The sequence below is a fragment of the Lichenostomus cassidix genome, chromosome 1Aa (genome assembly GCF_008360975.1).
Source record: "Lichenostomus cassidix isolate B80296 chromosome 1Aa, HeHo_3.0, whole genome shotgun sequence".
Lineage (NCBI taxonomy): Eukaryota > Metazoa > Chordata > Aves > Passeriformes > Meliphagidae > Lichenostomus > Lichenostomus cassidix.
This window is the reverse complement of record NC_139480.1, coordinates 44,044,374-44,067,975: the sequence shown is the minus strand read 5'-3', so window position 1 is coordinate 44,067,975 and position 23,602 is coordinate 44,044,374. Positions and strand designations below refer to the sequence as shown.

The 23,602-nt window shown below is 38.0% G+C and overlaps 1 protein-coding gene across 1 annotated transcript; it reads right to left on the bottom strand.

Annotated features, from left to right (window-relative positions):
* Nucleotides 1–682: 682 nt before the first annotated feature.
* Nucleotides 683–22,772, bottom strand: NEDD1 (NEDD1 gamma-tubulin ring complex targeting factor). Its single transcript, XM_085046991.1, has 15 exons — nt 22,577–22,772; nt 21,415–21,558; nt 19,479–19,573; nt 17,995–18,111; nt 16,721–16,861; nt 12,046–12,275; nt 10,870–11,071; nt 9,738–9,924; nt 7,039–7,170; nt 6,822–6,869; nt 6,186–6,403; nt 5,319–5,463; nt 4,829–4,985; nt 3,636–3,702; nt 683–2,961 (listed from the first exon to the last, which is right to left on the bottom strand). The coding sequence occupies exons 2-15, from the start codon at nt 21,548–21,550 to the stop codon at nt 2,857–2,859; spliced, it is 1,980 nt and encodes a 659-aa protein (XP_084903117.1). The 5' UTR covers nt 21,551–21,558; nt 22,577–22,772; the 3' UTR covers nt 683–2,856.
* Nucleotides 22,773–23,602: the final 830 nt, after the last annotated feature.

Here is a 23,602-nt window from a genome sequence, read left to right as displayed (position 1 = left end):
TTTTAGTATCTAGGCTATCTGCTGGCAAGGAACTGTAGTTGGCAATGCAGTTTGTAAAGCATGTTCTTTTTTTCTAATATGCCAGGTTCCTTGTACAGGAGGGACAATAAGCAACTTCCAAATTCATCCTTGTGGTGCTTACAAAGAGTACAGTGTGTATCAGGCACTGGTGGACTGCTGCCAGGAAGTAAGAACATGCTGGCATTTTGCATTTTTATGAGAACAAATCAATTAGTCAAAAATCGGTTTTCAAATCTACATACCTTAAAACTGCAAATAAACTTCTCATCACAGAAAGTGTGTGATGAGAGAAGGGAATTTAAAAAATGAAACATCTGTAAGTTTAATATGAAGAAGATGCAGGATCTCCAACTCACCAGGGGCTTAGCAGACAAGACTATTCCCATGCCCTAAACATCTGCTTGAACATGATTTTTAGCTGTGAACATGATCTCTCTGGCATGACTGTAACAGTTTTCAAGTTGGAAGGGGGAACTGCTCATCTGTCCTTTACTCCAAAAGCATGAGGTATTGGGAACATTGCTGTGAAAATGATTGCATGGTCTACATGAAGCCACAGAGGCAGAAGACAGATTACTCCTGAATTTCAGGTACGTCGTGCCTAATGAGGTATAACAACTACCACACAGATTATACTCTTTAATAAGCAGGTCACCAAAGCTTTTTTCTCAAAAAGGTTAAAACAAGCTTTATTTTAACATACAAATCAGATTGTGTACAAGGCAAAACATACTCTTATAGTGACAGGCATAGTGGGTCTCCACACACCATGTGTAGCCACTTGTGCTACAGTGATCCTGAGATATGGACAAAAGCCCTAAGAATCTTTTTAATCACTTGCAACAGTCACCTCTATTTGGGAATCAAAAACATTCTACAGCTCTGAGTCAAGAAAACAAATTACCTACAAGCAAAATACCCAAGATACTTGTCTAATTCCCTGCTGTTATCCGGGTACACCAGCAAGAGCACTTGAGGAACAAATAAAGGGATGGAAATATGCAAGGTTACTTCATTAACACTGGAAAGCATGTAGAAGAATGCTAAGATATTTTTGCTACCTTCAGCTACTACTGTCTTCATGAACTGTGTGGTCTATGTGTCAAGCTTCTGTATCCTATGAACTTACCGAAGAGCTCTCTACACTGTGTGTTAAGTTAGTAAAAAAACCCCAACTTTCTTTGCTTCCTTTCACTATGAAGTTATGTGTGATATAGAAATATTTTTAAAAGCTTGTAAAAGCATTAGAACTACAGATATTTAAAGTAATTTCCCTAATATTAAAGGCTACTTGAACACCCTCATTTTGCTACAAGGTTGTGTTTTTCATTAAATGACATTATAAAAAGGAAGTCTCTCTTTTTAAAAAAAAAGTTAAAGATAAGGAAAGGTTATAGACAGGTTTAGGGGTTTTCTTTAGTTTTGCAACATATAAAAATAAGTTATACTATATATTATGGCTTTTATTATTTATCTACTCATTTAGTAGAAGAGTGTCATCATGTAGCTAAAAACTAGATGTTGTAACTCATTAACCTGCCATGTTCTTGAGACTCTCCTTGAGTTCTGAATTTGTGAAAAGAAAAAAGCAAATATTAGAGGGAAAATTAAGAAGCCTCCAGAACAATTTAAATAGCAAGAAGCACCTGTAGAAGAAGTCTTCAGAAAAATTTTTAACCCACTTTAAAATTTTCATTAAATTTTTCAAGTAATTTAAATTTGCAGTTTTAATTTAATCTTCTTGGCAAAATAAGGGGCAAGCCAAATAGCCCGTGCATTTCAGTAGTCAGGACTTCATACTGAGCTTCATTTCAGAAATGTTTACATACCAGTATGATATTATTATGCTACTGAAGTAATGACCTCTCTTTAATGGTTATGTTAATCATACGAGATAATAGATTTGGTATGCAGCTATCTCAAAAAGGCCACAATAATGCTAAACCAACAAGACTCAAAACTGCAACACAACTGCTCAGTATTAAGTGTTGTTCACTTTGAATGGAAGGGGAGGTTGGGCACAAAAGGTGCTTGAGTCAAAGACTGAAAGACGTCATTTACACATTGCTGCATTATTAAAGGCTATATTATCTATATACTTACATTTTGAAGACTATAGTGGCATTCAAACTGGACAAGCTATGACAACATTCAAATACAGGTAAATAAAAGAATTCTAATTTCATAGCCAAAGTAGTAACAAAAACTCTCATTGTGCAGTTGATGTAGCATTTGCAAAAACAAATTTCAGACAATTCAGAAAGAAAGATTGTGGCACCAAGCTCTAGTTTTACTCAGGACAGAAGAGTTGCCAGTTGAATAAACTTAACTGACTACTGTACTTTCCAGCTCCTTGTAAAGACTCTGTGTTGTGCAAAAGAGGAGCTTTTGCTCCCCTTTTTCCTCAAGAAAAGTATCTGAAAGGCAAGCTGTAGTGATTGTTTCTGACAGCAGTAGAACAAAGAAGCAGATAGAAAAGTAGGTATATAAAAAATTCTTACAGTAAAAGCACCTGTCCTGTTTAATTTTGTGTACAAAAAGGCACTTACATATTGCGAAAACTCCAATAATGTACTTGTCCTTTTAGTTTTTCTGTTAGAAGGCTGCATTTCAAGGTGGTTAGCATAGGGATGCAAGTGTTCTTTACACAGTGCCTATCTGCTACAAACTTTAAAATTACATACAGTATCTTACATCAGTTATTTAGAAGAATAAATTCATGTCCAAAATAATAGCAGGTCTTCAAACAACACTTCACTGACAATAGATGATCTGTCACAGACAACACATCACCTGTAGTGAGTTCCTGCTAATAAAATTAGCAATGTAAATCTTTCAGAAGTGAGTCCTCAGTCTTTTGTTTTCTTCTCGCAGTCTCTCAATTTCAGCTACTAAGCTTTCATTTACAGAGTATCTTTCAAGTAAAGCATGCATTTCATTCTACAGAAAAGAAAAAAGTCCCAATCAGTAGTAATAAAGTTAATAATTCCAGGTTTATCCTACTGGCTTTCATATTTCTTTTGAAAATGAAATAATGTAGATAATTCTGTTTTTAAAAACTTTTGATTAGGAAAGTAAGATTTTCCTTTTTATGCTGACATACAGTATTTTGATCATTAATACATTAGTGAATATTTTATCAAAGGATATTTTCCAGTTCTTCAGGATGAGAATCTACTAATGCAGATTCCATTAAAATGCTCAGTGCCCAGACAAGGTCTTTTTAATGCAGATCAAAAGAACAAAGATTCATAAAAAGGTGAAGCTAAAGAATACAGAACAGCTCAGTATGCATACAGTGCCTACATATTTGAATTCCATCTATCTTCTTTAACCCCAGCTGTCCTTTGGCCCTTTCCAAAGGACAGCTGAATTTGGTTATAACTCCTGAAATGTGGAATTCATACCTACTCAATCTTTATGTTCCCTTTATTAATCAAACAAAAAACAATTTAACAGATTCCCATTCATACCTTCCCCTTCCTTCACATCAAATCCTTCCTTTCTTGGTCTTAATATACAAAATAGATTTTCAGCTTTGAGAGAGATGGCATCCCTCAGTACTACCAAAATTGAAAACTGCATACATTTCCCATCATGGTCTTGGTACATACCAACTGCATATGGAATTGCTTGATCATCTCCACTTGCAGATTCACAATATCTCGATGGCATGCTTCTCTGGGGGAAGAATGGCACAAGGACAATGCTTAGACTTATTTAGGAAACAATCTCTCTCCAACCCTCAGCACCCAAAACTCCACAATTCCTCACCTTCACTCTCAAGAAGAGTTTAAAAATCCTTAGACCATGAAACATAATCCTCTACAACTTATTTTATTCCTGCTTCTTTTCCTAAAGGACTGTGGCTTTTTCCCCCCATCACTTGAAGAGGAATTAATTTCAGGCAAGGAAGATAAAAATCATTTCCTCAGATTGCAGAGGCTGAAAGGTAGCTACATCAATGAGATGCTCACAACAATTCCCTTCCCTCTTACTGACCCCTGTACTAACAATCTTTCATGATCAGTTTAAATGTATCTGCAACTTACAACTGTAAAAAGGGCCAGCAGAGCCTTCCAGCTACTCCAAAACGTATAGGTCAGAGGAAAAACACAAGATTTAAGACTCCAGATCTCAGGTACCGGAAGTAAAAGACTGGCAAGCATAACTCCTAACTCTGGGATTCCTGAACACAGACTTTAAAGAAAACACATCTGCAATACATAGACTGCATTTTAAGTCACATTAGTTACAGTTTTGCATCAGATGTGTGTCTACTGCCAAAAAAATCCTGGTGGAGTTTTACTATACTGTATTTATGTAAAGACATTTAATATCATTCATTGTATTTTTTCTCTTGGGCAGATACAGAACAGTCATAGCACACAGACCTACTAAGCTAGTTTTGCACTGCTTTTTGCCATCAAGACAGCAGTATTTGCCCTGCCCAGCAATCCTTTTCCTCTCCATCATGTCCATTCAACCTACTTTGTCTTCAAGATGGGTTGGGAAGATATCTCCTAGATACAATTCTCCTAACTGCTTCACCATCTTCAAACTCCACTCTAAATAGAACTGTGTTGATTTGACTTCTTTCATGACAATTGGAATGTTGGTTAGATATCCACAAAGAAAGTAATCTGACACTGACCAGCACTTACAGCACAGACTGTAAGATTTTCAAAAATAGGGCTATAAATGGTATAATTTTCTAATCCAAAGAGAAATTCATTAAAGCAGATGCTGAAACACCTTATTAAGAAAACATGTCATTGAAACCAACATTCTGCATGAGTATCAGTACCTGAAGTCATCCATTGTTTCTTGTATCATATTCTGAATGAAGTTTATTTGAATTGATGTCAGAGGTGCATTTGGTCTGCTACTCCCAATGGTTTCTACTATTTTTTCTGACAATGCGCTTGCAACTCCAGCAGTGACAGGTGATGTTATCTTTGAACCTTTACAATTCAATACAAAATTAATTAAATAAATAATTATTCTTTTTAAAGTATCAGTGCAATGCAGTATATGAGGGATTTTTGTCTTGAGGCTTCTCAGTATTTTACCTCAAATATTGCTCATATTAAAAAAAAAACAAAAAAAAAAACCAAACAGATTTAGAATGAGTCTTTTCAGAGGCAACTAGAGACTTCCTAGGAGAGCTGGCTGGATTTAAAGAATCGAGATCACATGTTCTTTTTTAAAGCTATGTCCATTTGTCCATTTTATCATATTTCACACCAGTTTACAACCAACTACACCTAACAACTGGGTCAAAATTATCAACTTACTTGTTGAGGTAGTGCCATTAACTGGTAGATCATATGCAGAGTGAGCCTGAATATTCTTTGTTAGTTTCTCATTTGCATCAGGAGTGGATGATGGTAGAGAACTTAAAGTCACAGACTCTATGCTTGATGAGCTTGATTTTGAAACCTGACAACAAAAATAATTTTTTTTAAAGATGAAATCTACTTATTAGAATTGTCTAATTGCACTTGAAGACTAAGTTTTCAGGAATGCAATTTGAAAAGCTTTTGCTTTTTGTAATCTACTCAGAAATACATGCTTTTCATTTCCTCACAAGATATCTGAAAAACTGATTGCTATAACAGTCCAAATTGCCTCAAGTGGGCACACAGAAGCAAGTGGAAAAGGCAGGAGCCCTTAATTTTTCCCATTAAAAAATCTGTGACCATGTTATAGCATCATTCCTAGCAATCTCAGACTTGCCAAAAGCAACACAAAGTAGCTAAGGTTTCTGCAGAGGCATATCAAAGATATCTCCAGAAGAAAACGAAGGAGATGGAGAAGAGGGAAAGAAGAGGGTGGAATTGATCTAACAAACAACAAGCAATCATACTGGTGCAACCATCTAGTGATCCCTCCTGATTTTCTAGAAAAAAGAACATACTTGTCAGGCTACCTGTTTTGTTTCATGGGAACTTACGTAACCTGATCTTATTTAAGAGAAACATACACTTATCTTCCATTGATGAAGGCCAATTCATCTAAACCACACAAGATTTTACAGATCTTTGTTAATAGTGTGTGAACAGAATACCAAATAAAATTAGATGGGGCATTATTCAGGATTTTTTTCTTCAAGTAATAATATTCTTTCAAGATTCTAAAAAGACCACTCATAACAAGAATACCTGCTTTAAGACTTCTTTAGATTCTTGTTTTCCAAGACTTATTTTCTTAGTGTCAATCTCTGGATGTTCTTCTTTAATTGGAGATGTCACAAGTGCATGTAATGGGCTAGACTGGATTCCTTGTGCACTATTGCCCACCGGGTTTCTTTTTACTGGAAAGGCAGGGGCTGGCTGTGGGAGAAAATCCAAACCTACAAGGTAGGATTGAGAATCCAACCCTAAATGAAAAGGGAAAGAGGAAACACAAGGGTCAATAAACACACACACACCAAATCTATCCCACAATTAAAATGCCTGCACACTCACATAAAACTGGTTAATAGATCACCAAAAAATGCAGTCCAAAAAAAGTAAATCCTTATATCCAATTTATTCTGCCACCATCCTCAAGAATGTAATAAAACATGAAAAGCCTCTGTATATCACTATAAATTGTATAAAGGAAAAAAAAAACCAATCACTTTAGGACCATACACTTGACTTCCTGTTACCATGGTGTATCTCTCAACATGCCAAACAATTTCCAGAAAAGTTGATACAGTCTCTGCTTTCATCATTTGCTTTCAATGGTATGACCAAATCAGCATGTGAAAACTAGCATAGACCTCCAAAGGCCTGTCACTGGCACATGCTTACCATTTCCTTTTCCTTGAGCATCTTCAGTCACTTTATTTGCAATAATATCTATAAAACAGCAGAACACACACAAAGTTTTTATTTGTATCAATGTATCGAGTTCATAATCAAAGACAAAATATCAAATAGGTACAGCAGTCAGTAACAAACACATGACATTTTGTCACACCACGTGCAGATGAATGACACTTTACAAATACCAATATTAGCAACTTACCATCTCTGACTGGAGAAAACACATCTCCTAAACTACTTCGACCCAAATCATCAAAATTTTTTGATTCAGCACTTTTCCCATGATCTGTTTCTTTAGATGGAATGACATCCAAGCTGCAACTATGGGGAAAACCTTCAAAAGACAATAACATTCAGTTAGTAATTGACCTTCTCCAAAAATAACACACATTATGGCTAAACAATCATACAACAAGCATGATACCTGGGAAGTCCAGTAAGCACTTCAGAACCACCTAGGGGTGCCAGTTAGAGGGTCAATCTTAACTTTCCCATTTGGGTTGTCAACAAAGGTTACTACAACCAAAAAAAGCTAAGGTACTTATTAACAGAAGTAGAATATAGCTTGATTTCCCTTCCTCTTTTTAAAGAGGGGGGATGTGAAACTGGAGAACTCACCCATGCTCAGAGAAAACCATACGATGGATGCAGCAATTTTATGGTGGATCAAGTGAAGTGAAAACTAGTGACTGCACCTTCTGCTAAGAAGGTAACCACAGTCAGATGACAAAAATTCAATTTTTTTCTGCAAGAAGAGCAATTTGCTGTACTGGGGCCATTAAGCATTCTAAGGGAAAGTCTGTGAAACATCTCTATTAATGCTTACCTGGTATATTCTCTGCTTATTTCTAATATTAGAAAATCAAATTGGAGTTACAGTTGCAGACAAAAAAAACCCCACCAAATTTGTTCCCAAAGCTTTCCCCACTCAACCCTTAAGCCCCCATCCCTGACCCAACACAGCTGAAGAAAAAAAGCTAGCTTTTGTATGCGTGGTACCAAGGACCACTGTCTGAAGAATGGAAGCATACATTAAGTAAAAAAAAAAAAATCCCCAGTAATTACTCAAACTACAGTTTTTAGAGAAGTGAATTGAACTGCTCAGACAACCACCAAAATAACTTTCATAATTTCACGCAATGTTCATAAAAGCTATGAGTATTTCTCTGTGTGGGATTACTTGTTCAAGTGATCCAAATGTGGCTGTGTGGGTGACTGCAATTAATCATGTCAAAGTATTTACATTAAGTAAAGTTCTTAAGTGGAACTTGAGAAATTTTTAAGATTTCACATTTAAACTTATTAATATATTATATTTTCCACTCCTTCAGATGTGTCAGTTGTGACACCAACATAGGACTGCACTTGTTAGTTAAGTAAATACCTGGTATACTGAGTCAAACTAAAAGTGCAATATCAACCTGTGCCAGAATTCAGAGGATCTATGTGGAAAACATGTAATGTAAAATTGGGCAAAAATGTCTTGTTCATTTTTACCCATTCCCACTAATCTAAACATAGTAAAGTACCTAAATCAGAGAACAGTTGTTAAATAGGAGTTTACGGGAAGACAGCTCAAAGTGTATTCAAGTTTCTCATCACATTCTGACTTCATTTATACTTTTCTACCTGAAAAATATTTGTGACAAAAAGCCTCAATTTTGTTTAAATATGCTATCAGATTACTTTACTGAATGCCCCTTATATTAAATCACATACACAGGGTCTAGAAGAAATTCCAGAGAACAAATGCAGTTTGTGATATCTCATCCATTCCCACTTTTAACCTTAAAGACCATATTTTCTGGAGTATTCAGAGGTCTTTACTTTTAAGGTGAGCACTCAGTTTAAGGAAAACTATTGGTTTTACTTGGTAAGCCTTTACTTTCTTAAAACATTTATTTATTAGGCATGGTCCTCTTTAAGGGGTAACAGCCATTACATCTTCAAATAAAGATAATAAATCGTATGTTTTAATCAAAATAAAATTTTCCACACCATTCCATAATGTTGATTAGCAACACTTCTTGCATACACAGGAAACATTCTACTTCACCTCATACGTCACTGCATACCCAAGGGAGGTCATTAATACACATCCCTGTGGACTGCAGTGGCTTATTGTCTAATTACTGTTACTAAATGTATTTCTCCTTATTTAAAAAGGGAGGGGAAAAGTGCTGTTGCCTTAAAATGGACTGTGGATTTTTTTCAAGAATCAAACTAGCAGTGTTACTGATTTTATATTTTCAGAACTCTTGAATTAAATAAAGTTTTAAGAATACATTTCACACAGCAGCAGCAGTTTTGGAATGCTCAGAATTCTTACAAAGAACTTGTTAATTTCAGAGGCAGAGATACCAAGTACAGTTATACAACTAATCATACTTGCAACTATATTTAACATCTTTCCTACCACGTGATACTGGAATCATGCCTCTCACAAAAATACAGTTCAGTTGTCACTCGGGTTTTTGGACTAGGGGGTTTCTTTTTCCTGTACTTTGCTTGGTTGAGTTTTTTTGGAGGAGCTCTGTTACTCCTATTTGTTAACAGAATTACAAACCTTTAGCTCTGCATTCCATGCAGACCTTGCATCAGAAACTACATTATGTACATAAAGATAATCTACAAGAAGTGAGAAAGCAAGAGATAATCCCACAGTACAACCACAATTTTAAGACTTCACGTGTCTTAAGCTTATAGTAGGACCCTATAGCTTAACCCTACTGTGTTATTCTGTGGGGAGAGAAAAGGAAGTGCAGATGTGCATGCATATACACACAGCACATCCTAACAAATGCCCCTCCCTCATTTTTTATATTGCAACAGTCAAAACATGAAACATTGATTCCATCTTCCACATTATGCCAAATATTGAAGGAGTAGGAATGACATTACCTGTTTTCTCCTGAACAATCTCTCCTCCCTTATTCTCATTTGGCAATGTAAGGTGAGAGGAAACTGTTGCTGATGCTTGAGAGGCAATGTTTTTGATGCCAGTATTTTGAATTCCTCCAAGACTGCTACCAGCTTTGACTTCTACTCTTTTGGATACAGGTTTATTTGAAGAACCTGTAAGGTTAGACTGAAGAAAAAATAGAACCAATTAAGAGAAGCTATTATTCTTTCAGCCAGAAGTAAAAATATAAGCCAATATAATTTCCTTTTCAAAACACTAAAAAAATTCAGTTCAAGTTGAAAAGGTTGCCTAGGAGATATGCCTTTACAAATATAAAAAAGGCATCTTAATGTAACTTTAAAAAGCATGAGAAATATCCATATTATCATAAAGATACTGTGAGAACTTCCTCAAGGATAGCAACAGAATTTAACAGGGGAGTGACCCTGCATGAGTCAATTTTGATCCCAGGTTTAGACTTAGGAGAAATAAGAGATTACATTAATAGGGACTCCAAATTTTACAGGAATAGTCAACCACTAGCAGTAAGTGTGCTAAAGGAGAAGGAAAGTTTCAGAGTGGTAATCTACTTCAAAGGTTCTCTCAGTCTCCACTAAATGGAAGCATGGGGTTTCTGGATACAGTAGAGCCTAATTAAGTCTTGGAAAAACCTCTAAAAGTCTTCTCTATTATTTAATTAACTTCTCCACTGTTTGTATGTGCCAGCAAAAGTCCACATACAGGACATACAAAATACCTCAAGATGAGCAGCCCTGTGTCTTCTCCTTAAGGGGAAGGGTCATTACAGACCTTTCTGCTACTGCCTACAAATGAACCTGAGGTGCCACAAACTGATCTGCAAAGGAAGCATATCCACACCAGGAAACTTAGAAGACTAAGATCCACTCATTTCTACACTGAGGGTAGGAGTGCAGGGAATTCCACACTAACAACGCCTAAAACAGCAGCTAAGACTGAGGAGTTTATAATTTCTGTGTTGGTATGATCCAATTTATTTGGCATCTGTAATGCTTAGACAGTGAATGCTAACCTTTTTTTAGAATTTAAACTTATGGCTTGCTTTCCTTAATCTGCATACTGAACAATAAAAGAGATTTTATTTTTTTTTACCTTGGAAAAAGTGCTACTGAACTGGAGACGTATGCATTTCACACAGCCTTTGTGAGCAGTAACTGCTTTCACTGGTGATGTCAGCTGTCGTAAGTCATACTGGCAGATCTTTCCCCTGGAACATCCTATAGCCAAAGTAGTACCATCAGGCATGAAGTCTACTGTGGTCAGAGGAAAATCAGCTACAATTGTTGTCAGTAACCTTCAAATATAAAAAAGGACAGAAGGAATATTTTAGAATTCTGAAGTTGGACTTTTCAACACAGAGTATCTAAAAAAACCTTATATAAAATCTTTCATAATTTAGCTACATGTCAGTAGTTCAACTTCTCCAGTACCAAGTAAATTCAGTGAACTATCTTGAGAAACAGTGGATTAGGCTTATATTAAGCATTCATGCTTAACAAGAAAAAAACTGCATATGCCCCAAAAGACTTCATGGGGACAGGATAACATTGCCTTCCTAATAGCAAACACCAACATTATTTAGACTTGGTATCATGATTTGCAGCAGCAATCATACACACATGCTCTCATTCTCTAGCTTTCCAAGCCTATCAACTCTACCCTTCCCACAGCTCTGGCAAGAACTTCAGGTCTTATTTGCATCCTTCTACTACACCCCTTCAAAATTCAAACAGACTCCTACTTTTATTCAGCCAGAGTAAAAATACTCACACTAAAACCAGTGTCCCATTAAACTACTTGCCATCCTACCCTCTTACTACACAATCCCATCACCCATGTCACATACTTCCTGCTTTTTCATCCAATATTCTCCCCATCTCAGCAGCTCTGTGCACCACAGTTGCATCTTTTATCTTAACTAGAAAGGCAGGCAAGCTAAGCTCAGGTGGCTGAAGGTCCCCACAGGCTGAACTGCCCCTCACACAAGTTAACTGCACTGTATCAATAAGAAAAGCACTAGGGAAGGTCACTCAAACTGGACTTCAGTTAGTTTCCACATGCCGTGGGGTTTTTTTTAATTGTTTGTTTTTGACTTAAAAAGCAAAATGGACCATGGGACAGGTTGTCCAGTAGCAATATGCCAATCACTTCAACCATTCTGAATGGGGGCTGAATGAAGTAATTCATATCATAGTTAGGCATGTTTTTTCAGTTTATAGAACCCAAATAAGGCATCTTCTAAAATCAAAAGGTCTTTCATATACTCACTTTTTACTTAAAGTGTCATAGAGAATAATTCTTTTATCCAAACCCACAGTTACAAGAAGCAGCTTATTGACTGGAGAAAAGCAGATTTCTGAGGCTGGTGCTTTATGAGTATTTTCAAAATTATGATATGGGTTCTGGCTATTTACATCCCAGAGAGTTACATTTCCACTGTCAGAAACAGTGCCCAGCAAGGATTTCTTAAAGGATGAATATTTCAAGTGTCGAATAGGCTGTAAAACAAAAATAAGAATGAATTTTAATATCAATATTAAACATGATATTAATTTATTTTCTAAAGACACAAACAGATTAGGAATACAACGTTAAAGTAGTCTAAAAGGCTTCCAACTCTGAACTATAAATAGTAAAACCAGAAAAATTAATTTTGCATTACAATGCCATTTTTGCTATCAAGGGGCAGACTTTTTTTTACCATTATAGGGTACCATATGAGCTGATCAGCAAAATGAAGGATAAAAAAATTTCTAGGAAAGTTTCTCCATTTTTCAGCAAATATCATGCCTTCATACAAAAAAAACCCCACACCACATCTAAAATTAGAGTGAAAAGGTACACTATTTCATTGACTCGTCTTCTGCCAAGAATGTTAAACTTAATTCCCCTTCACTGACTTGAGGTATTTGGATTATAAGCCAATTTGATAAGACACACAGACTCCAGAGTTAAGCAACTATGTAGGTCCTGCAGATCAGACCTCAACCTGTGGACTACCACAGAAGACACGTGTGGCCTTGCTATTGCAGAAGCAGGTAATCCAGGAACTTAACTTGCCTTTCAGAAAGATAATTTGTTTCCACCACATTGCTTCAGAGGATATTACAGAAGCTCACTGCTCTAATACTAAATTACAATACTCAATTTCCTGATTAATTTTCCTTATGACCCATCTGCACCTACTCACTCCTGTGACCATAAGGCCCTTGCACTTCAACTGTTTCCCTAACTCCCCAGCGCTGCTTTCCCCTGTTTTAATGCACAGCAACCTCACCTTCCTTCACATTTGATTTTGCTATAAAAAAAAAGTAAGAAAGTCCCCCAAGACCAGCTTTGCAGTACCATCAGTCTCTTTGCAACTCTCCCAGTATGAACCTTTCTTGAATATGGACAAGCAAAATCTTTTATGATCCTCGTATTTTGCTCCTGACTTCGCAACGGCAGTAGCACTTCATTCATTTTATACTGTAAATATCCACCCTGAAATATCCTAGATTGCACTTTCTTTTTTTGCAATCCAGTCTGTCCTGGTTGCTCATTGTCATTTTATATTAAGAAATTCAAGTCTTTCTTTTCCCTGGGAATTTTGAAATCCTACTATAATAAGAAGAGCCTCAGTTGTCCCCTAAATCTGGTATCTTGATTTCTACTCTGCCACAGTTATTCCCATGGCTATTATTTCAATCATTTTTGGAAGTGACACACGCCTCTCTTATAGGCAATGCCTTCCCCCTGGGCTTCATCATAGCTCTCCTCAGAATCACAGAATCGTAAATGTTGGAAAAGATCTCAAAGAGCATCGAGTCCAAGCCTTTTATTTGGCTGAAAATGCCCCCAAAAAGCTATTGTTTTATTCTGGCATAGACCACACCACAATGCATTGTACTGGCCTTTACCCTATTTCAGTCTTTAACTTCATTTTAATGGCGATATGTGCTGCTTCATATTCCTCCAGCATCATTTCCAGCACTTGTATTGCATGTCTTGCTGGAAGCCAAATTGCTTCAACCTGCTTTAAAGAGGCGACACCTCCAGCTAAATATTCAAATAAGAAGAGTATTAATCCTTTACAACACACAATAGAGACATTTTTATCATAATTTTTCTGTTTGGTTGCACTGAAAATATACCGAGAAATTCAGGAATAACAGCTTCAATTACAAACATGATCTACATGGGAAATAATCCTGTCCCTCACAGCTCTCCCGAATTCTTCATCTCCAAATACCTTCCTTCTTACTGCCCTGGCATCTGCTCATGTTTCACTTTCTCACTCCTGTTCTTTTGCCCATCAAGATTACTCTCTTCTAGCTCTTCTCAAACCTCCCTTGTTATCCTACCAAGTCTGCCACTTCCTTTTTTCCTTTATCCTTTTAATCACACAAGTCTGGGCAAGTTCTCCATTTTCTTTCATATGCCTCCATTCCCCATATTCCCACTGCTCCCTACTTTCAGCTTTAAAAGCTGAAGAACATTTCACTATATGGAGTGGCCAGAACCCATCACACTCCTTTACAAATCAGCCAGCTGTTCAAACAGCTAAACTAAATCCTGTTGCTAGGAGAAATGCACCAGCGAAGACTTGAACAAACATTATGTTTTGAAACAAACCTTAGTTTATCCTCACAACAGCAAGCAGATAAGAATCTGGTAGTCTAAATGAATGCCAATAGCAAAGACAAATTATGGGATCTGCAAACAACTCTGTGCAAGAACTCAATTCCAATAAAACACAAAGGTGTTTCTAAATTAAAATCAATTAATAGAATATAAGCCAATGTTCCTATGAAAAGAATTTTGTTTAAAGTCACAGAAAGCACTGCAACCTTGGGCTATTCTACTACTTGTAGAGTCCACATAATATGAGAAATTAACTGGCAAGGAAACTACATTCCATCATGCTGAATGAAACACAGACAAGCTAAAATTTATAAGGTTAGTTAGACTCCACATTCCCCAATTCTAAAAAAAGTTACTATGGAGTGGTGACCCTTCTTAAGTCAGACAACTAGTGCCAGCATCAAGCAGTATAATACACTGTTTATCTATTTAAGTTTACTCTTAAGGAAACTCGGTCCCTAAGTTATAAATCAAGTAAAGGCTTTTTGAATTTAACAGAATTACACAAGTCTTCAGATATTGCTTCACTGCACAATCAATCCCTCAATTCTCCAATTAAAACCCAAAACAATAATAAAGCCATTTCTGCACATAAAAATAAAGGACATTTTTAGGATCGAAGATGAGCTGGTAAACTGGGACATCCAACTAGCCAACTCATTACAAAATCATAGCTCAATTCCATTTTAAATTAAGGCTGTAATCAAATAACTGCCCTCCTTAAGAAAATGTTATAGACCCTTTAGAATGTGAACAGGAGCTCTTTGTTTGCAATTACTTTAACACATCAAATAGTTTTATCCATCCTAAAGGTCACACACAGCTTTGCAGCAGACCTCTTGATTACATCTGACAAAATAGTTATTCATGGCATATCTCTTACTCCTGATCACTTTTTGGTGGAAAGAACTGAATATATCAAACAGGTTCATGCAAATCATCCTCAAAAGAATTTCTTGATTTTCCAGTTAACTAGCAGCATAGTCCCCACTCTGGATATTCACCTCAGCTGCATAATCCAGCCGTGGACTTCCCTCTAGCTCCTGCCTCACATCCACATTCTTCATAAGATTGTAACCATCAAATTAGAAAAATGACCTGACTATATAGATGGATTTTTAAGATCAACCCAAGTATGAAGTACAATTTTCCTTCAATATAAGTATGAGATTGGCGATGGATCAAAGACACTGCAGCACCTAAGAGCAGAGATAGTTTAAATTTAACAGAGATTTTTCAACTGAAAGTATACCATAATTCCCGAGATGCTATGAGATTGTAAGAGATTTTTTACCAAGTTACACTGTTCATGCTAGACAGGAGGAAAATTTAACTTGACACTATCTGCAATCTTAAGACTGAAAAAGCTGTTGCAGTAACAGAAAAGAAATAAGTCACTACTTCAGCATTCCTTGCAATATTAAAGGTCAGGTTTAGGACCAAAGCAACAGTTCTGCATCCCCTAGGCAGCTCCTACCTCTGTAAAAATGTTTCAGTAAAAAATGAAAGCATGCCCAGAACTCAAACACATGGCTATCCACAAGATAAGACAATTCTCACTAAGAGTACAAGTTGGAATTTCCAATGGGACAACACAGCTCATTTACTACTGCAAATGCTCTTATAAAAAGAAAATTCCCCTTGTGATATCCACTAATTCTTTTAATATCTTTTGAGTCTGCAGAAAGGAATTGCAGTGGCAAACCCTACCAAGGTCCTTAGGAAGTACATATGCTTTGTGTTTGTCTTGTACACAAGCTTCCTTCTAACTAGTTCTCCCAAATATTAACTAAACACCTAAGTAGGTAAGATAAAACCTGATTAATTTTCTCTTTGAGCAGCTGTGCAATTTTAATCCCCAGATTAAATAAATTTATTTCCAAATACAGGCTTGTATTCACCCCTACTGTACAGATAGCTTTGAATAAGTTAGAACCCAGGTTGCATGGTCTTTGCCCTTTGCAACAATGTACACTGAGTCATGAATTGAAATACTGCTTTGGTTTGTAAAGCCAACCATGCTTTGATCAGTTCTAAGATGTCTAAAAGTTTGCTCTTGAGGAGCCACCATCTACAAAGCAAAATTTGCTGTAACCTGTATAGAAATAAAGGTACTTGAGAAATTTGTATTTCAATGCTACCTATTATTAAAGGCTATAATGCACACAATGGTCTGCTTTTTCCTTTCCTGAAGGGTACTCTTAAAAATTAAAATGAAACAGAATAACAAAACTTAAAAGCTCTTGATACATACTTTCAATTTCTGAAGACTGCGAATTAAAGGTTAGTACCTGAAAGGAACTTAGCACAGATAGCCTACCTGTCGGCTGCCGTAACCAAAGGCACTACTTGATAAATTGGTGGTAACACTGTGTAGGATGATTTCACCACTCAAAGATCCAGAAACAATGTAGCCATCATTCCAGTTATATGCAACACAGGTGACTTCATCCTTATGATCCTGTGGGAAAGAGAGGTTAGACGGAGTTAGACGTTCCTCCTAATTTATGCTTTTGCAAAAAGCTTCAGCTTAGTTTTTTCTGACCATCTGTAACATTTTAAAAGATTATTTAAGAGTTGTTATGGAATATCACAAAAAACAGCAGCAAAACATACCAAATACCAATCATAACCACTCTGATTTTTGCAGAAGGTGGTTTTAATAAACTAGTAAAGATGATAATTTAATTATATACAGTATTTTAATACGACAACCACAGAGACATTTACCATAGGTGTTATTTCAAAAGTAAAGTCTCCCAGACACCAGTGATATTTACATACACTTTCTGTTAACCTGATATACTACTGCCAACTTCCCCTTCTGTCACTTTTAGCATCAACACATATATTTACCAACTAGCTTTTCAGTACAGTCATTTGCAATGAGGATATTGTGTATTATGAATATATAGGTGAAGAAAATTAAGTACTTCTAGCCCAAAAGCTAGGAATAGAGATTCAAACTATTGTATTGGCTAGCTAGCAGTTTTGCTTCAAACTGTAACTCTTGAAGTCCAAGAAAAAAAGGGTAAATCAAATCTGAAGTTTCACAGCCTCTTAAAACAGTGTTGCTAAATGAGGGCAAACCATCTACTGAAGGCATCTGGGAGAGATACTAAACCATCCTAAGTTTTGTGCATCATGAAAGGGTTTTAGAAAATTCATACTGGATCAGTTAGAATACAACTATCTCCCAGTTTTGCACAACATTAGTTCTACTACAGTATTCTACAAACACGTTTTCTCACTTGACATATCAGAAACAGCAAAGCAACTATGTGGAATGCACCTCCTGGAAAAAATCCCCATCAGACAATATCAATAAAATTTTGAAAAATAAGAAGTCAATTCTGAAAATTTAAACATTTATTATTACAGAATTGTACTCTGAAAACACCAAGTTATGTATGTTTGCTAAATTTGTTCTTTAAAGAACGTAAAGAACACAAACTTGAACAAGTCCCAGATGCGTGCTAGCTCTTATCTGTGACCCTGATCCTACAGAGACCAGACTTAGAGGAAATATGTATTTTACAGCTGGCAGCAAAACCTGGGAGTGGAAAGCTAGAGTTCTTCCTCAGCCAAACTTACCTTTAGGCTGCGGTAAATCTTTCTGGACTTCAAATCCCAGATATTTACGGTGTTATCAAGGCCTCCACTCACAATATGTGACGAACTAGAATTCAAGCTCACACATGTCTGTTTTGCCTGATGGAGAAAGAGGAAAAAAGCATGTAAAAGATAATTAAGGGATTTATTCAAATCTACTCAAAAGCATATTAGTGTGTGTTTTCATTTTCATCAGCAAAAACAGTTCCACTGACAGACAGACCTACTCTACAGCCATTTCCTATCAAAAGACATTTAAAATCCATTCCAGTTTGGACATGCATTTAATATACTTTAAAATGCAAGTACATTAATTAATAAAGCCTCAAATGCTCACATTTCCCCATTCCCATTTCATATTTTTGGCACCTTTTCCTTCAATATGCATTTTCCCTTTAAATTATAGCTCCATAAACTGCAATCATAGGTACTGAGGTTTTTTAAAAATAATATTAAGGGAAAAAAATCTCTTTAGAAGAAAATCAAGAAGTTGTCTAAGTTACATACTTCACATTCCCTAAACATTACAGAGAATATTATAGCAGCAAACCTCATAATTTGGTTAAGCGATTCTTTTTAAAATAATCACTGAAGTACCAGCTTCTGAAAAAAAAAGTCAATCTTAATGATAGGCCTACATTGAGGACAAATTATTATTCAGTTCCATAACGTTGAAAATTCACTTTTAAGTTCTCAAGATACGAGTGAAGAAAAAACAAGTCCATCTAATTATTGACATGGTAAAATTGCAAGGGATTGCATTAGTTATACATAAAATTTAGTGAAATCTTCAGGACAAACACTCCACCTTTGAAAATGTCTGCTTCAGTGCCCTAAAAGCAAGGTTAAAACAACTTTTCAGAAAATTTCCAGCCCAAATTAGCATTACAACAGCTATCCAAGGAGATTAATTAGAATGGTTTAGAACACTAACAAGCTATTTAAGTGACCATGTGAACAGACTCTTCTAAAACTAAGTCCAGCTTTTGAATTGCCAGACGTCCATTTAAGAGGGAAAAAAAAGCCTTGACCATAACACAAATTCTCATTTCTTGCAATTCCAGAAGCTGTTGCTCCAGGAACAACCTTTACATGGACTCTTTATGTTTTCCAATGTACAGTTCACAGGCATGCACAATACTGACAATTAACGCTGGAAAATGAAGTTCAAACTTGAGCTCTGTTCCATCTCCTACACATTAGATCACATTTGAACCACTGACTGCCTCAGCTTATCACATTTGCATAACTGCATTTATAGCTTCTTACTGACAGAACTATTTTAAAAGCAGTATTGTACCCCCTTATGTGTTTAACAATACACAAGGAAAGGTTTTTACGTATGTTTCATAATTCTAACAATACTAAAATTAAATTGATCCCAATATGCAGAACAGATGTGAGACACACAGGATGCAATGCAAAGTGGGAGAAAAAATTAGGTAAAAAGCATTACTCATACTTACTCCTTCAGCTATTTCAAAGAGTGGAACAGGTTTGCTTTTACAGCTTGAAACAACTATTTTATCCCCAGCAGCAGAAGCAGTGGCCAGATATCTATCTTTGTCACAAGTTAAGGGCCATAATTGTAGGATACTGGTGATTAATAAAAGCAACAGGAAGTTTCCCTTATTGAACAGAAGACAGATTAGTTAAACAGTCTAAAGCACTGTACCTTGAAGGGACCTAGAAACAGAAACATTAGGCTATTTCCCAAGCTTTCATTAAGAAGCTCTTGAATTAACTACAGCCTTTACTTGCCAATACAAGAAAGAGCAATTTCTTTGAGAGAAAAGATGAGAAATATCCGCCAGGTATTATTTAAGAGCTCTTTACCACTAAGGCAGCTTATCCAGTCTACAATTCTGTTTCTCCACACCCCCAAGTAAGAGCCCCATTTATCACTAGTTCAAAGGAATGTCTGTTGCTGTTAGCAGAGTCTGGATTTAAAGAATGGTCATGACAAATGTTAGACTACTTCACCATACAGTTTCTAGAGTACAATGAGCAGTTGCCAATTTCTCCCACTCCATACTGAGAAAAGAAAAACAAAAGCCCAAAAAGAACCTTTTATGAAACTCAGTACCCCAAAGTTATAAGAAGAACATTTACAGAACTACAGAGGAGAGAGACTGCATCTGCACTGCTAGCAAACAAACTGAGTAATCATTTAGTCATGAGGCCAATGCCCATCGTGATATTTGCTCATTTAAGAATAACACAGGTTAATTGGCTGGATTTAGCACAAGAGAGCCAGTACGTAGAGTAGTTGGTGCTACTGCTTTCATTATTTTAAGGCACTTTTTTAGAATTTTACAGAACTATGCAGAAGCAAAACTCATGTTTTATCCCTAACCAGTTAAAAGGTCTATAAAGCAAGATACTTCATTGTTTCAGATTTGGGAGATGAAGAGGAGAGTTGGTAGAAGGCATGGTAAGATAGACTGTCTATAGATCAGGCTTACTAAACATATACAAGTGTGTATACACACACATGAAAACATTGTATCTGTGCCTCAATTTCTCTGCAAGCTCCATAGCTAAAACATTCGTGTTCCAGTCGGTGTAACTTTTTTGCTCATACACTGACTTAGAGGACAGACATTCAGAACTTGCAGGACTCAGCTGCTATGTGCCAGCATCCTTTCCTCCTTCTACACCAAGATGAGGAGGCACCACCACCTTCTCCTGTGGCAGCCACACAAACTGTTCACCTGACAGCCCACTGAGATTTCTCGTATGCTCATCTAACACTTGGCACCTCACATCATTACCCTAGAACAGGCTTCCAAGTCACAGGTGAAAGACCTTACTGGGTCAGATCCATTTTGATGATAAATCAAAACCATCATATGGAACTTTTCCTACACAAGCAACACGCTTGTGCTTCTCTAAATGCTACAGACTATGAACATCAATGAAATACAGACTATCAGAATCAGAGGCTGTCCCAGGAAAAAAAAAAGAAATATTTGTTTATAATTTTCCTCTCTATACTATGTATAGAATTTTACTACACAAAGCAATTGCTTTTTTCAAGCTTGTCAGTTAATTAAGCACCATCTTGAAAGCGAATATTATAATCAGCTACCAAAGAAACAAATGAGTAAGCTTTACAGTTGGCAGGCAATTCAGGCATATTATAGCCATTAGAAAAGCGCTGGCTCCTAAGAGATGAGAAACTTCTTCAAATTATTTAGCACCATGAATTGATTCTGTGAATCCCTTCAAGACAGGGAACCACAAAACTGTGTTCAAAATACATACCAATTTTTATATACAAAACTTCAAAATGTGTCAGGCCTGTGCTTTACAAACACTTTGGTAAAAAAAGGGTAAAAAAAAACCCACTGGAATTTTGCAGAACACCCACAAAAATATGGCTGAAACTGGAAAGGATACTATTGCTGGCCCAACATAACGAACTGACTGGATGTGAGGGCGTATGTGGGTTGAACTGCTCCACCACAGTTAGAGATGAAGAATCCCATATTTTAATGTCATCTCCTGATGATGCAAAACGTATGCTTTCTTGCATGGCTGCACCTGTTTTGGCAGAAACAAATGAAAAAGTGAAAATACATAAAATAAAAACATAAAACAGGCAACCTAACAATTCAAATACCAATTTTAAATGGTACAGCTGAAGTTTTCTTGATAACCATGACCTTTATTTGGAGTTACACAGACAGTGTAACATTCAGCTGCATACACGAGTGAAAACAGCAGACACTCCATGCTTTTGCTTCTTGAATTCTTACAGGAAATGCGTGGTTTCTTTCTCACAAAGCCATCCCCTCTATGGCATCCAGAGACTAAAATGAAGCTATTATCTCTACAGTTCACAGCTGCCTTACCAGGAAGCCCTGAGTTTGTGAAGGAGCCATTTCCCACCAGTAGATGGGGATGTACAAACCAGAATCAAACTGTTGCGGGGCAAGGCTGGAAATACGGGCTAGAGGACTCACTTCAGCGCTCATCTCACCACTCCAAAGGAGACACACCAGAATCCTTTGGACTAAACCTCTGGCAGCAGAATACGAGCGACAGTGAGTCACCTTCCATCGCAGCTTACAAAACAGTACAAAACGAAAAGGCCAAGAACAATGTAGTGCTACTTGTTCTGACTGACACCGTTTTAAGAATTAGAAGATTTAAGAAGGTTAACAGATGCCTAGTTTGAAACGTTGACTCTTAGCTTTTTACTCCTGGTAATTTTAAACTACTAAAAAATGAGACCCTCAACGTGAGCCTTCTCTTCAGCTGAAAACATAAGCAGTCCTTAGCCAAAGTTTGCAGGACGTTTCCACCCAGCTTTAGGCCATTCATTCTTACTGCCGGCAGTGTTAACACCTCCAAACCCAGACAAGAAATCAGAGTCCATATCCGCCCTCAGCCCGCGGAGCCGCGCTCCGCCGCTCCTCCCGCCTCGCACGGAGCTTCCCTCCCGCTCCACACTCCAGCCCCGAGGCCGCGGGAGGAGCCGCTCGGCGCACCGCGGCATCGCCACCGCCCGCTCCCGGCCCCGGCCCCGCTCCCGCGCTGTCCCCGCGCCGCTGCGCACCTGGCCGGGCGGGCACCGGGCCGGGGCACCGTGCCGGGGCACCGCTCCTCGCCCCGCCGGCCCGGCGCAGCGCCGCCTGAGGGAGCTGCGGGAGCTGCGGGAGCTGCGGGAGCTGCCCGGCCGGCTCAGCCCGCTCCGCCCGCCCCGACTGGGCCCCGCGCGCGCTCGGCCCCACTTTCCGCGCCGCGCCCGAGTTCACCGCCCCGTCCCGGCAGCCCGCGCGCGCCGCTCGGGGTACGGCGGCCTGGAGGGGCCTGGCGGCTGCCGCGCCGGGAGCGGCCCGGGTCTGTCAGCGGGCCTGGCCCGGGCTGGCCGCTGCGGAGCCGGGCCCATGGCTCGGCACCCGGGCCGCTCCCGGGCACCCGGCCCAAGGAAGGCGGCGCTGGCCGCGCTTTGGCAGTAAACCCGCCTTGGGTGCGTTTGAGGGGCAGCGCCTCCGGCATGTGCCGCGATCTGAACTGGGAGCGCCGAGGAAGGGCTGTGCTCCAGTGCTGAGCACAAGGCAACCAGCACAGCGGGCAGCTGGCGTGTCCTGCAGCTGGGACACGGGGACATCGTGGTGACGGAGCCGGATAAATAACAGCAGTTAATACACCACTTCTAGTAACACCTGCTAATAAATAATTGTTGCATCTGTTTCCTGGCTTGGAATGTAACAGTATTCTGGTCATGCTGAGTTTTACAGGAGGAGGGGCTTTTTTGTTATTGTCATCTGGGAAAACAAAAGGTAGCACTTCCTTTAGGGTAATATGTATTTTCACTACGTCTGTTTTCTACCGCTAAACACAAAGTTATTTACTAAATTATTGTCTTTAAAGGTATATTAGACATGGTACCTGTAGCTGTACTGTTTCTGTAGACATCTGCTTTGGAGTGAGTCTTTACCCTGTGTACCCTCAGAACCAGTATAGCTGAAATGCTCGATTTACTTTCCTTTTCTGATCGTGTCTTGACTTTCCAAGTTCATTTAGTTTCTTGTCTCTGTAAGTGAACTCAGAATCAGGAGAAATCATGCCACTGTTACAT